We start from the raw sequence: 12,380 nt of genomic DNA, 5'->3' as shown, positions 1-12,380 counted from the left end.
GCTCGGTCTTGGACATGTTGAGTTTGAGATTGCAGGAGGATATCCAAGTAGAGATGCCCTGGAGGCAGGAGGAGATTCGAGTCTGGAGGGAGGAAGAGAGAACATGGGAGAAGATAGAGATTGGGGTATCATCCCTGTAGAGATGATAGCTGAAGCCTTGGGGGTGAATGAGTTCCCCAAGGGAGTAAGTGTAGACGGAGAAAAGAATCGGACCAAGAACTGACCCTTGTGGAACCCCTACAGAAGGAGACTGAAAATGAACGGCCAGAGAGATAAGAGGAGAACCAGGAGAGGACAGAATCAGTGAAGCCAGGGTTCGATGTGTTGAGGAGAAGGGGATGGTCGACAGTGTCAAAGGATGTATTGAGGAGAAGGGGATGATAAGACAGTGTCAGAGGCAGCTGAGAGATCGAGGAGGATTAGGATGGAGTACGAGCCGATGGATCTGGCAAGGAGGAGATCATTGGCGATTTTCGAGAAGGCAGTTTCAGTGGAGTGTAGGGGGCAGAAGCCAGATTGGAGGGGCACCAGGAGAGAGGAAGACGACTTGCTTCAGGGTTAGGAAAGGAAGGGTAGGAGGGAGACGGGGCGATAACTGGAGGGGGCTGTGAGGTCAAGGGAAGGTTTTCTAGGATGGGGGAGACTTGGTCATGTTTGAACCCAGAGGGGAAGGAGCTGTTGGAGGGTGAGCAGTTGAAGATGGAAGTTAAGGAGGAGAGGAGGGAAGGAGCGAGAATTTTTATAAAGTGGGAGAAAATGGAGTCTTATGAGCAAGTGAAGGGGGAAGGTCTTGAGAGCAGGGAGGAGATCTCCTCTGAAATACTGCTGGGAAGGATGGAAAAGTAGAAGATGGGGTCGAGAGGAGGGGGGTGGAGGAGGGGGTGGGTGATTTTCGGGAGTTCAGACCTGATGGTGCTAATTTTCCTAATGAAGTAGGTGGCCAGATCATTGGGGGAGAGAGTGGGGGGAGGGGGAGGGACGGGGCTTGAGGAGGGAGTTAAATGTCAGGAAGAGCTGACGAGGGTGATGGGCATGGGTGTCAATAAAGGAAGAGAAATAGTTTTGCCGGGCAGAGGAGACGGTGGAGTTAAAGCAAGAAAGGATAAACCTGAAGTGGATAAAGTCGTCCTGATATTGAGATTTCCACCAACATCGATCTGCAGTTCGTGCACAAGAGCAAAGGTGGTGGACTGTGCAGGTGATGCAGGGCTGTGGGTTAGCTGTGCGAGCGCAACGAAGGGATAGGGGAGAGAGTGAGTTGAGCTGAGTAAAGAGGGTGGAGTTGAGAGCATCTATTTGGTCAACAAGAGTGGGATGAGTGGGTGGAGAGGCTAGGTGGGGTGTGACGCACTAAGAGAGATGGATGGGATCGAGAGAGCCGAGGTAGATCTGTGGAGGAATAGTTCAGATTTACAGGGAGAAGGAGTGTGAGAGAGGTGAAAAGTGAAATAGTTGTGGTCAAGAGAGGTGTTTCAGAGTTAGTGAGGGTGGAGATTGTATAGCGGTTAGAGATGATGTGATCAAGTGTGTGTCCAAGTTGGTGAGTGTAGCGGGTGGGATGGAGCAGGAGGTTGGTGGAGTTGAGGAGTGATAGAAGGCAAGTGGAAGAGCTGTCACCGGGATCATCTATATGGATGTTGAACTCTCCAAGAATCAAACTGAACATGGAAAAAGAGAGAAGGAAGGGGAGAAAGGGATCAAAATGGTTAAAGAAATTGGAGGTGGGACCAGAGGAGTGGTAGATGACAGCTACAAGAATTTAGAGGGGGTGGCAGAGGCGGATGATATGGGCTTCAAAGGAGGGGAAGGAAAGGAAGGGAGAGGAGGGGTGGTGCGAAATCAGCGTTGGGGTGCGAGAGGGAAGCCGACACCTCCTCCTTTCCCAGTGAGCCTGGGGGATGGGAGAAGAAGAGGCCTCAGTTGGAGACAGCAGCAGGAGAGAGCGTGTTGTCGGGGGCGAGTCAGGTCTCAGTGATGGCGAGGAGGAGAGAGCGGGACAGGAATAGGTCAAGGATGAAGGGGAGCTTACCCATGCTGGAGCGGGGGTTCCATAGGCCACCCTTGGTAGCAGCTGAGGAAGGAGGGGAGAGTGGGGAAAGGGCATGGGGGTGGAGAGGGTTTGAATGGGAATGAGTTGGCGGGAGCCGGGGCTGGGAACGGGGATGAGGGGTGGCGCTGAGACAGGAGGACAGGGATGGGGTGGGGGAGGAGGGACGGGGTTGGGGAGGGATTGAATGGGAGGTGTATGAAGGGGGCCTGAGCAGTGGGAGGGGCACGAGGTGTGGCGCTGGTACAAACACTGACACTCCTGTGTGACTGGCTGCTGCTGTGGGCCACAGCCTGTGGAAACTGGGGCTCAGCAAGAGCATCCCCACCGGGAAGGAAACTCGGCTCAACTGGATGAGGCTGTCATATACATAAGGAGCCCACTGATGAAATGCAATAATACAGAGTTTGGAAATGGTAGTGATGGTGCATATCTTGCTGATATCCCAACCTCCTGCCTCTCCCCACCCCAGTCCATACTTCAGTCTGCTGCCTAGATCATCTTTCTACAGAAACGTTGAGGAGAAACAGCGTGGCATAGTGGAAAGGACACGGGCTCGGGAGTCAGAGGTCATGGGTTTTAATCCCGGCTCTGCCAGGTATCAATTGTGTGACTTTGGGCAAGGCACTTCACTTCTCTCTGCCTCAGTTACTTCCTCTGTAAAATGGGGATTAAGATTGTGAGCCCCACCTGGGACAGCCTGATTACCTTGTATCTCCCCCAGCGCTTAGAACAGTACTTGACACATAGTAAGCACTTAACAAATACCATTATTATTGTTATTATTATCATAATCCCCCGTCTCAAAAATCTCCAGTGGTTACTGTATCAAACGAAAACGTCTCACCATTGACTTTAAAGCTCTCCTTCACCTTGCCCCCTCCTACCTCACCTTGCTTCTCTCCTACAACCCAGAGTGCACCCTCTGCTCCTCTGTTGCTAACCTTCTCACTGTGCCTCATCTCACCTGTCTCGCCGATGACTCTTGGTCCACGTCCTACCTGTCGCCTGGAACACCCTCCCTCCTCAAATCTGCCAGACAATTACTCTCTCTCCCTTCAAAGCCTTACTGAAGACACATCTCCTCCAAGAGGCCTTCCAAGTCTAAGCCCCACTTTTCCTCATCTCCCACTCTCTTCTGGGTTGAAGACGTGAATGAGTTATCCAAGGGAGTGGGTGTAAATGGATAATAGAAAGGGATCCGGAACTGGTCCTTGAGGGACTCCTACAATTAGAGGGTAGGAGGAAGAGGAAGAGCCCGAAAAAGAGAATGAGAGTGAGCCAGAGAGACAGGAGACGCAGAAGCCTCGGTCATATCCTGCCCCTCGCCCACAACCTCTCCCCCACATCCTTCCTCTGGCCTGGAATGCCCTCCTTCCTCAGGTCAGGCAGACCATTGCTCTCTCCCACATCAAAGACTTACTGAAGGCACATCTCCTCCCAGAAGCCTTCCCTGAATAAGTCCTTCTCTCCACTTTCCCTGTTCCTTTCTGCATTGCCCTGACATGCTCCCTTCATTCATCACACCCACTCCCCCCCCCCCCCCGGTCCCATGGTACTTATGTATATGTTATTTATTTATTTATTTCTGTATATTAATGTATTTCTCCTCTAGACAACGAGCTTATTGTGGGCAGAGAATGTGCCTGTCGTTGAATTGTACTCTCCCAAGCGCTTACTACAGTGTTTTGCACACAGTAAGTGTTCAATAAATACATTTGAATGAATGAAAGGAGAAGACAGTGTCAGTGAAACATGGGCAATGTTTCCTGGCGACGAGGCGGTCGACGATGTCCAAGGCAGCTGAGAGGTCGAGGAAGATTAGGACGGAGAAGAGGCCACTGGAATTTTCAAGAAGATCATTGATACCTTTAGGAAGGCAGTTTCCGTGGAGCGAAGAGGTCGGGAGCCAGACTGGAGGGGCTGGAAGAGGGAATGGGAGGGGAGGAAGTGGAGAGAGCAGGTGTAGACATTAGACTTCATCATACTTGTGGGCTGCGAGATTAGACTGCGGATGGCGACAGTGACTATCGCTCTCATAAGTGAGCCCCCTATCCCTCCCTCCCCGGAAAAAAAACCCTCCCCACTCCCCGGGAGCCCGGTGCGCGGCGTAGAAGGATGGAAGGCTGTAGGGCAGAAGGGCCGCGGGGCCGTTGGCGACTCTTGCCCGTATCCCTCCTCTGCAGGTGGTTCATCTCTTCGCCTGCACCATCAAGGACACTGGCCCGCCAGCCATGAGCACCCCGTAGCCCTCATATCTCCTGCTGTTTTGGGTGACATTGCCTCAGTTTCTCCTTGTGACTTCCCTTGGCAGACTTGCCTAGCAACCTGAATAAATGGAAAGACATTCCCATTGTCCTTTGCCCTAATAACTACCTGAACAGCTTCCGGGCAGGATGGATCCCATTCCCCCGTGCCTGGACTCCTTTAGCACGGGAATGGAGCAGGGGGAAGCTTATCTGGGATTCCCATTCCAACGGAAAATGGAAGAAAACCCTGCTACCACCCATGGGTAACATGCCCAGCTTCGCATACCACCCCCATCTCCAGCTCGGCTTGGTTATGGGGCCCAGTACAGCCCAGTAGTACAGACCTGGGGCTAGTGGCCAGCCAAAGACAGGGTCTGGGTTCTCTGAGGTCGTGGTCCAGCTGTGCCCCTTGATGCTGACCCTAGCCCTAGAGCTACCCACCTCCCAAGCCTGGGCTGAGCTACGTCTCAACCGACACTGCCCACCCCTTCCGTGTTGGAGCTTCTTGTTTGGAGTGAATTTGCAATAGCCTTGGCTCTGAGCCACAGCCCAGTATGGGCAGAACCAGACTGAACCTGCTAGGGGCTGAACTGAGTGTGTCATACCCGCCCACACTGGGGGTAGTTCTTTTGTCCAGAGTCCCTAGACCCCAGCCCCATCTCACCCCCAACCCTCCCCCGGAACACACACTCTCATAGTATGCTGTATGAGCACAGCTACTACAGACACTGTCCTGCCCGCTCCAGATCCACATTTATCCACCTGCACTGGGCCCTGAAGTTTGGAGCTCTCCCCCTGCATAGCATCCCCAATACCCTCTCCCCAAGACATGGCCCTTCCCTCTAACCTTAAGCATTTCACCACCCTGGGTGTGTGCTGTCTGAACCCGACCCTGAGGAGTGAAGACCCTCTCTCCCGGGCCCTACTGCATCCACCCACAGTGTTAGCTAGAAAATGTGCAAGGGCCATGGCAAGCCCCACACAGCGAAATCCACTGGCTGCTAGTTCTGGGGGTCACAGAGGATTCTGGCTTGTGTTCTGGGAGTTCGGGTTTCCTTATGGGCGGGACAGAGGGAGCACCAGGGTAACCCAGCCTTATCTGGGCCAGGCTGTCCGTACTTCTATCCTCCCTCCCTTTCTGCCTATGCCCATCATCTTGCTGCCCACTCCACTCCTTTCTCTGAGAGAAGATGCTCCTGCATTATTCCTTGGCTGCACTGGAGAGTAGATTCACAGCACTGTGTCACCTGCCACCCACAGCTAGGTGCCTAACCCTCCAGATGTCCATGCCTGCCCACAAAGTGGGTAATGGTTGTTCAACCTCCCCGTTGGTGGCCATTATTGACCACACAGGACCGCAGGCCAGGGCAGACATGCAGAAGTGTTCATGAGCTGGGTGTTTATGAGTGGTGTGTTCAAGAATGGCATGGAAGCGGGAATTGCCAGTACCTGGAAAAAAGGAAAATTGCTAAGCCTAGCCTTCTGTTTTCTTTCCCCAAACTACCTCCCATCAGGGATCCTTAGAACAGTGCTCAGTGCTTAGAACAGTGCTTTGGACATAGTAAGCGCTCAACAAATGCCACCATTATTTATTTAATTAATTAACAGGGAGTGCTCTTTTCATTTCACAGAGGAATGTGAGACTCAGAGAGGTTAGTTGACTTGTCCGACATCACACAGCACCTCAGTGCAGTGCTGGGACTAGAATAGGTGTATGTCCCCAAACTCTGAGACCTCAGAGAAGCCAGGAATGTGACCCAGCTGAGCTTCCTGGCCCTGACCCTGGTCCTCCATTCCTCTTTGCTCCCCTGCCTCAGGCTCTGTCCTTACTCAGAGGGGCCAATAGATTCACTAAGGCTCTCCAACACTGGCACCACCCATTCAGAAGGGAGGTCACCTCCCTATGGTCCCCAGACGGCATGGATGAGGCCAGTGATTCAGCCCCTTATTAGTCAGCCCTCAGAGGGGCTGAAAGAAGGGGTAAATGTCGTGGGTGGGCATTGCACCACCCGATGCAACCAGTAGCCCAGGTGGTGCCAGGAATTTCCAGGGCTAAATACCTCCAGGGTCAGATCTGTGCACCAAGGTTCAGTTGGGCCGAACCGTACCAGCCCAACTATGCCAGTCCCCGAGAAGCCTGAGAGGTGACTCCAGGGAGATTGGGTCCCGGAGATCCCTAGTGACTATGACTTGGAGGAGTCTGACCAGCCAGCGGGTGAAGCTGCCACAGGAAAGACTGCTCAGGAGTAAATTCTACTCTCGCAGTGGTGGTGTATTCATGAGTGGCATGGAAGGAAGAATTGTCAGCACCTGGAAAAAAGGGAAATTGATAGGCCCAGGCTTCTGTGTTTTTTTTCCCTCAAACTGCCCCCAATCAGTGATCTCGTCCTCCTCTCAGCAGCGGGGACTGTTTTCTTCATTTCACAGAGGGAAGTGAGATCCTGCCCCAAGTGGAATTTGCTGAGGAGACTGAGGGAGACCGCAGAAATCCCAAATTCCCTGAGGGCAGGGATAGCAACAATAATGATAATAATAATAATGATAATGGCATTTGTTAAGCACTTATTATGTGCCAAGCATTGTTCTAAGCGCGGGGGGTGGGGGTGGGATACAAGGTGATGAGGTTGTCCGAAGTTGGGCTCACAGTCTTAATCCCCATTTTACAGATGAGGTAACTGAGGCACAGAGAAGTTAAGTGACTTGCCCAAAGTCACACAGCTGACAAGTGGCAGAGGCAGGATTAGAACCCATGACGGGGCTTTTTCCACTTAGTCACGCTTCTCTGATACGTTCCCAAGTGCCCAATACAGTACTCTGCATAGCTTAGGTGCCTAATACAGCAGTCTGCTCCCAATAGTTGCCCAGTCTGTATTATGTCCACAATAGGCACCCAGTATAGCACTCCGTGTACATTAGGGGCCTGGTACACCACCCTGCATCTAGGAATGCAGCAAGGCATAGTGGATAGAGCCCAGGCCTGAGAGTCAGAAGGTCATGGATTCTATCCTGTTCTGCCATTTTGCTGCTGTGTGACCTTGGGCAAGTCACTTCACTTCTCTGTGCCTCAGTTACCTCATCTGTAAAATGGGGTTTGCAGTTATGAGCCCCTCAAGGACCAGGATTGTGTCAACCCAATTTGCTTGTATCCACCCCAGTGCTTAGTACAGTGCCTGGCACATAGTAGATGCTTAACAAATACCAGAACTAGTAGGGTCGCAGTACAGAATCAATCACTCAATCAGTGGTCCTAATTGAGTGGTTACTGTGTGCAAAGCCTTGTACTTGGAAGAATGTAATTCAACATAGTTGAAAGACGGTAGTTCTGGACCTGTAATCATTATAGTAGTTGAGCACATCGGGTGCCCAGTAAATATTCACAGTGGTGAGGAAGATAGTGATGTTGGTAGGGCAATTGTCACAGGTTGACCAAGAGGCCATATTCTGTGCACGTCTCCCCACTGCACAGAATCCTCTAATGCCTACCCCTCCCTCTCCACAACAAGCAAAAATTCCTGACCATTGGTTTTAAATTCGCTCAATTGGTTCTCTCCCTACTTTTTATCTTCACTCCTCTCCCACTCCAACCCAGATCTCATGCTTCACTCCTTTCAAACCAACCTATTCACTGTACCTCATTCTTGTTTCTGTCACTGCCCATCTCTTGCTCATGCCCTCCCTTCTGAGTGGATCTCACTCCTTCTTCACACCCAAGACACCACTGCTCTCTTCAGCTTCAAAGCCCTTCTGAAATCACTTTTCCTATAGGAAGTCTTCCCTGTTTGATTCCTAATGTCCCTGTCCTGTATTTCCCCTTCTGGCACTTTAGCACTTCAGTGTCACCTAAGCACTTAACTATTGACAATCGCCTGTAACATTTACATGTGTATCTTCCTACTCTTTTGTAGAATTAACTTTTCTGTCTCCCCTGCTAGACTGTAAGGTCCTCGAAGTCGGGAATCATGACTATAGTCTATTGTACTTCCCATGCTTTGAAAACAGCAATATTGATGATGCCATATATACTAAATCAATAGGTCAGTTTTCCCTTGTGCTGAAGCAGTGATCCCCAAAAGCAGGGTCATGGTGGGAGCAGAGTTTGTGGGTTCCTAAATGGCAGCGTCAACTAGGGCCCTCCTGGGTCACTGATGGACCTCTCTGGGTCACGGCCTTCTGTGCCTGAGGGCTGGAAGAAACCACGAGTTTCTGTGGACCACCAGGCAGCAGCCACCCGAAGAGCAGGGTGGCACCGGCTGTATTAACAGTCATAATATTTATTGAAATTCAGTGCGCTATACTAACTGCTTGGAAACTACAAAACAAGCAACACGTTCCCTTCCCATAAAGAGCTTGCACTCTAATGTTAGAGCAGACATTCAAGTATTTATAACTACACTATGAAAGTAATTGAATGTACAACTGAATGACTGTATATGCAAAGTAAAAGAACGAAACACAAGTGCTATAAATGACTACTGAGTTAATAAGACCTGGGATGCAGGGATAAATCAGGGAAGGCTTGTTGAATGAGGTACGTCTTCACGAGGGATTTGAAGGTGGAGAGGACTGTGATCTGCTGAACTTGGGGAAGAACGGTGCTCCAAAATGGGGGAACAGAGTAGGTGAGGGAACAGAGGTGAAAGGCTAGAGTAAGATACAGCTAAGAGGTTAGCTGAGGTGTGTGTGGTGGGGTAGGTTTTGAAGACACTACACCCTCCATAGCTACCCAGTAGGGAAGAGAGAGCAGTTTATGCTGGGAGATGTGACCCGACACTTAGGGGCCCACCTATGTTCTCACCCAGAGTGGGGAGCTCCTTATAGACAGCAACAGGCCAGACTGGGGAGTCGTTGGTTTTAGTGGAGTATCCGCGAACCACCAATTTCCTCAGGTTCCCTGCCTTCGTTCTTGGTTAAATAATGGTAGGCGATGAGCGCACTGTATTAAGTGCTCTTTCTCAGCAGGCCACTCTGAGCCCTTAGAAGAACCCACTGAAGCAAGCCATCATCTATAATTCTATTTATTCTGGTGGTATTGACACCTGTCTACTTGTTTTGTTTTGTTGTCTGTCTCTCCCTTCTAGATTGTGACCCCGTTGTTGAGTAGGGACCGTATCTATATGTTGCCGATTTGTACTTCCCAAGCGCTTACTACAGTAAGCGCTCAATAAATACGATTGAATGAATGAATGAACCAGCTTCTGCAGGTTCCCTTCTTTCGTTCTTGATCAAATAACGGTAGGCGATGAGCGCCTCCAGAGCACTGAGTACTGTATTAAGTGCTCATTCTCAGCAAGCCACTGTGAGCCCTTGGAAAAAACCTCTGAAGCCAGCCATCATCCAGGCCCGGCAAGTCAAAGCTGGGAGATGGGACCTGGAATGGACAGGAAATAGCTCCGGGGCTAGGAAGTCTGGGTGGCTTCCTTCTCCTGACCTTCCACACCCCAATGTAAGACTTGGGCCAGGTTGTAGAAGTTCAAACTGCTCCTCCTGGCTCTCATTCCTCTCCCTTCCCACCATTCCCGCCCTTCCTAGACCTCAACACAGCTGATTCCCGTTGTTGTTCTGCCTGTGGATAAAAGACCTTGACCTCCTTCTCCAGCTACATTTCTGGTGTCCGGCTGTGGCCTCCGATAAGAGAACCTGGCAGTGACCACTTCAGCTGACACTTCTTGGGTTTACATCCTGCCCCTAGACTCAGTTTAGGTGCTCGCACCCTTCCCAACTGTCCTTGTCAAGGCAATTTGTGGAAGTTGGATCCCAGTGGAGACAGGGTTCAGACCCGCGAAGAATGGCCAGAAATTCGCCATGTTCCCTCCAAACTGTGGATTCCCTCTATTCGAGGATCGAGATTAGCCAAAGAGGGTAAGACCATTGTGTCTGGCCGGCCCGGGGCTCTATACCAACTCTGGTGTTCTGCCTTGCCATGAACAGTGGGCTCAAGCGGTCGGAGGACATGAAGGCCTTGGGAAAAGGGAAAGTGGAACTGATCAGGGTTTGGTCCATTAGCTGGGCCCCCGAAGGTCCTTCCTCAGAAGCCTGCGCATAGCTCCCTGGATATCATGATTCTGCATGCTGTAGATGAGCGGGTTCAGCATGGGCGATGCCACTGTGTACAAGCTGGCAATGTGCCGGTTGTTCCAGGCTGGAGTGGCCGGGGGGCTGGAAACACAGGTGTATCACCGTGGCATAGAACAGTGTCACCACTAGCACGTGATAGCCACAGGTGGACACGGCCTTGTGTAGCCCGGCAGCTGAGGTCAGGCATAGCACGGCAGCCCCTACACAGGCATAAGAGGCCAAGATGAAGAGGCAATGGGAGATGACCACGCCGATGCCCTCGGTGAAAAGCACCAGGTCGTTAAGAAAGGGCTTGGGGCAGGCAAGTGACACCAGAAAGGTGATGTCATCGAAGAAGTGCAGGATAAAGTTGTTGCAGTAGGACCCCAGGGACAACCGGATGCCATGCAGGGCACCGAGGAGGGTCACCAGAACCCAGGACCCAGCCACCAAGCACACGCAGAGCTCGTGGGTCATGGCTGGTGCACAGTGCAGATGCTTGCAGATGGCCACATAGTGGGCAAAGGCCATGGTAACCAGTAGGTAGCCTTCTATGTTGCACGCAGCCAGGGAAAAGGTCATCTGTACAAAGCAGCTGCCATAAGGGATGGCTTTACGCTTGGAGAAAGTGTGGACCAGGAACTGTGGGACAGTGATGGAGGCAAAGGCCATGTCCACGCAGGAGAGCTGGCTGAGCAGGAAATACATGGGGGTCCGCTGCTTGGGGTCAGTCCAGGCAACTGTGATGATCAAACTGTTTCCGGCCAGGTTGACAAGGTACATGGTGAGGATCAGGGCAAAGATGACAGGCTGCACCTATGGGTGGCTGGACGGACCCAGGACGCTGAACTCTGTCACGGTGGATTTGTTCTGCTGATCAATGATGGGGTTGGGTCTCCTGCAGGCAAGGGGAACGGAGGAGTCAAGAGTAAGCCTGAGCATGGATTCATCCCTCTGTGGATCTTCTTGCCAAAGCCCACCCCACTTCACCCAACATAGAACTCCTGGACTGGGATGCCAATCCCCACCCCATCTATGCCCTGGCCTGGATGGTGTGGGTCCATGTCCTGAAAGCACACCAAGTGCAACGAGTGCCCGAGGGGTAGTTCTATCCCCACCTTTTTCAGCCTCCTGTTCACAGATCCCTTCAAACTGTCCCCTCCCACTCTCCCCCACTATATTCACCAACTCCTACAGGCCTCACCCCCCAGGGACAGGTTGCTCCCAGATTGCTCCCAGGTGTTGCACTGAGGACCCTGCCGTTAGAAATTGCCAGATGTTGTGTCACCCCTTACCAAAAACACACACTCATACACATACACACACGCAAATACGTCCTGCCTTTTCTCTCAGGACGTCTTCTCTCAGGGCCCTGAAACAATACTGCCGGTGTCATGTCCAGGCAATTCATTCATTCATTCAATCGTATTTATTGAGCACTTACTGTGTGCAGAGCACTGGACTAAGCGCTTGGGAAGTACAGGTTGGCAACATATACAAGTTGGCAATGTTATAGGGCCTGCTGCTAACGACCCCGCAACACCATACAAGTATATACACATGAACACATGAAACCACACACTCATGCACATCAACAAACATAAATGCGCACATCCAAATACACCTGAAAACATAAAAACATGCAACCACGCACATAAACACAAGCTCCTTGAACCTTCTGAACTCAGCTCGCCCCAGCCACCACTGTGGGAATGGAGGCCTCACAGCATGGAGTCACACATGAATTTGGTCAGTGGTTTGGACGGTGACTGTGTGTTGCAGAAGCAAGGCCACATTAAGAGAGGTGAGAACCTTGGGTTGAACGGTTAATGGGCGCCTCTCGCTCCTGACCCTCAGTGATGTCATTTTGATGCCTCCAGCCAGAGCGGTGACAGAGATGGAGGAAGGTTCGTTAGTGGTCCCAGAAATGGGGACAGAGATACCTTTATTTGGGAGAGGGAGGAAGGAAAGAACAGAATTCCGGAGTCATGTAGATCCCCACCCCGTGTCTGAGTGGTGTTTCCTTACTC

General features: G+C 51.5%; 1 protein-coding gene across 1 annotated transcript; it reads right to left on the bottom strand.

Annotated features, from left to right (window-relative positions):
- Positions 1 to 8,415: 8,415 nt before the first annotated feature.
- Positions 8,416 to 11,133, bottom strand: LOC119921385 (olfactory receptor 1F1-like). Its single transcript, XM_038741637.1, has 2 exons — positions 10,408 to 11,133; positions 8,416 to 8,499 (listed from the first exon to the last, which is right to left on the bottom strand). The coding sequence occupies exons 1-2, from the start codon at positions 11,131 to 11,133 to the stop codon at positions 8,416 to 8,418; spliced, it is 810 nt and encodes a 269-aa protein (XP_038597565.1).
- Between the last annotated feature and the right edge of the window lie 1,247 nt (positions 11,134 to 12,380).

The sequence above is a fragment of the Tachyglossus aculeatus genome, assembly GCF_015852505.1.
Source record: "Tachyglossus aculeatus isolate mTacAcu1 chromosome 12 unlocalized genomic scaffold, mTacAcu1.pri SUPER_6_unloc_2, whole genome shotgun sequence".
Lineage (NCBI taxonomy): Eukaryota > Metazoa > Chordata > Mammalia > Monotremata > Tachyglossidae > Tachyglossus > Tachyglossus aculeatus.
Note: the sequence above shows the minus strand (reverse complement) of the source record. Positions and strands in the feature narration are given on the sequence as shown.

Bases quoted from the DNA above. Each gene is read 5' to 3' on its own strand.
- LOC119921385 (XM_038741637.1), bottom strand. From the start codon at position 11,133: ATGTACCTTGTCAACCTGGCCGGAAACAGTTTGATCATCACAGTTGCC. The intron at 8,500-10,407 runs GTACACAGTGGC...GGTGGTCCACAG, and splicing joins AACCGGCACATTGCCAGCTT to AAACTCGTGGTTTCTTCCAG.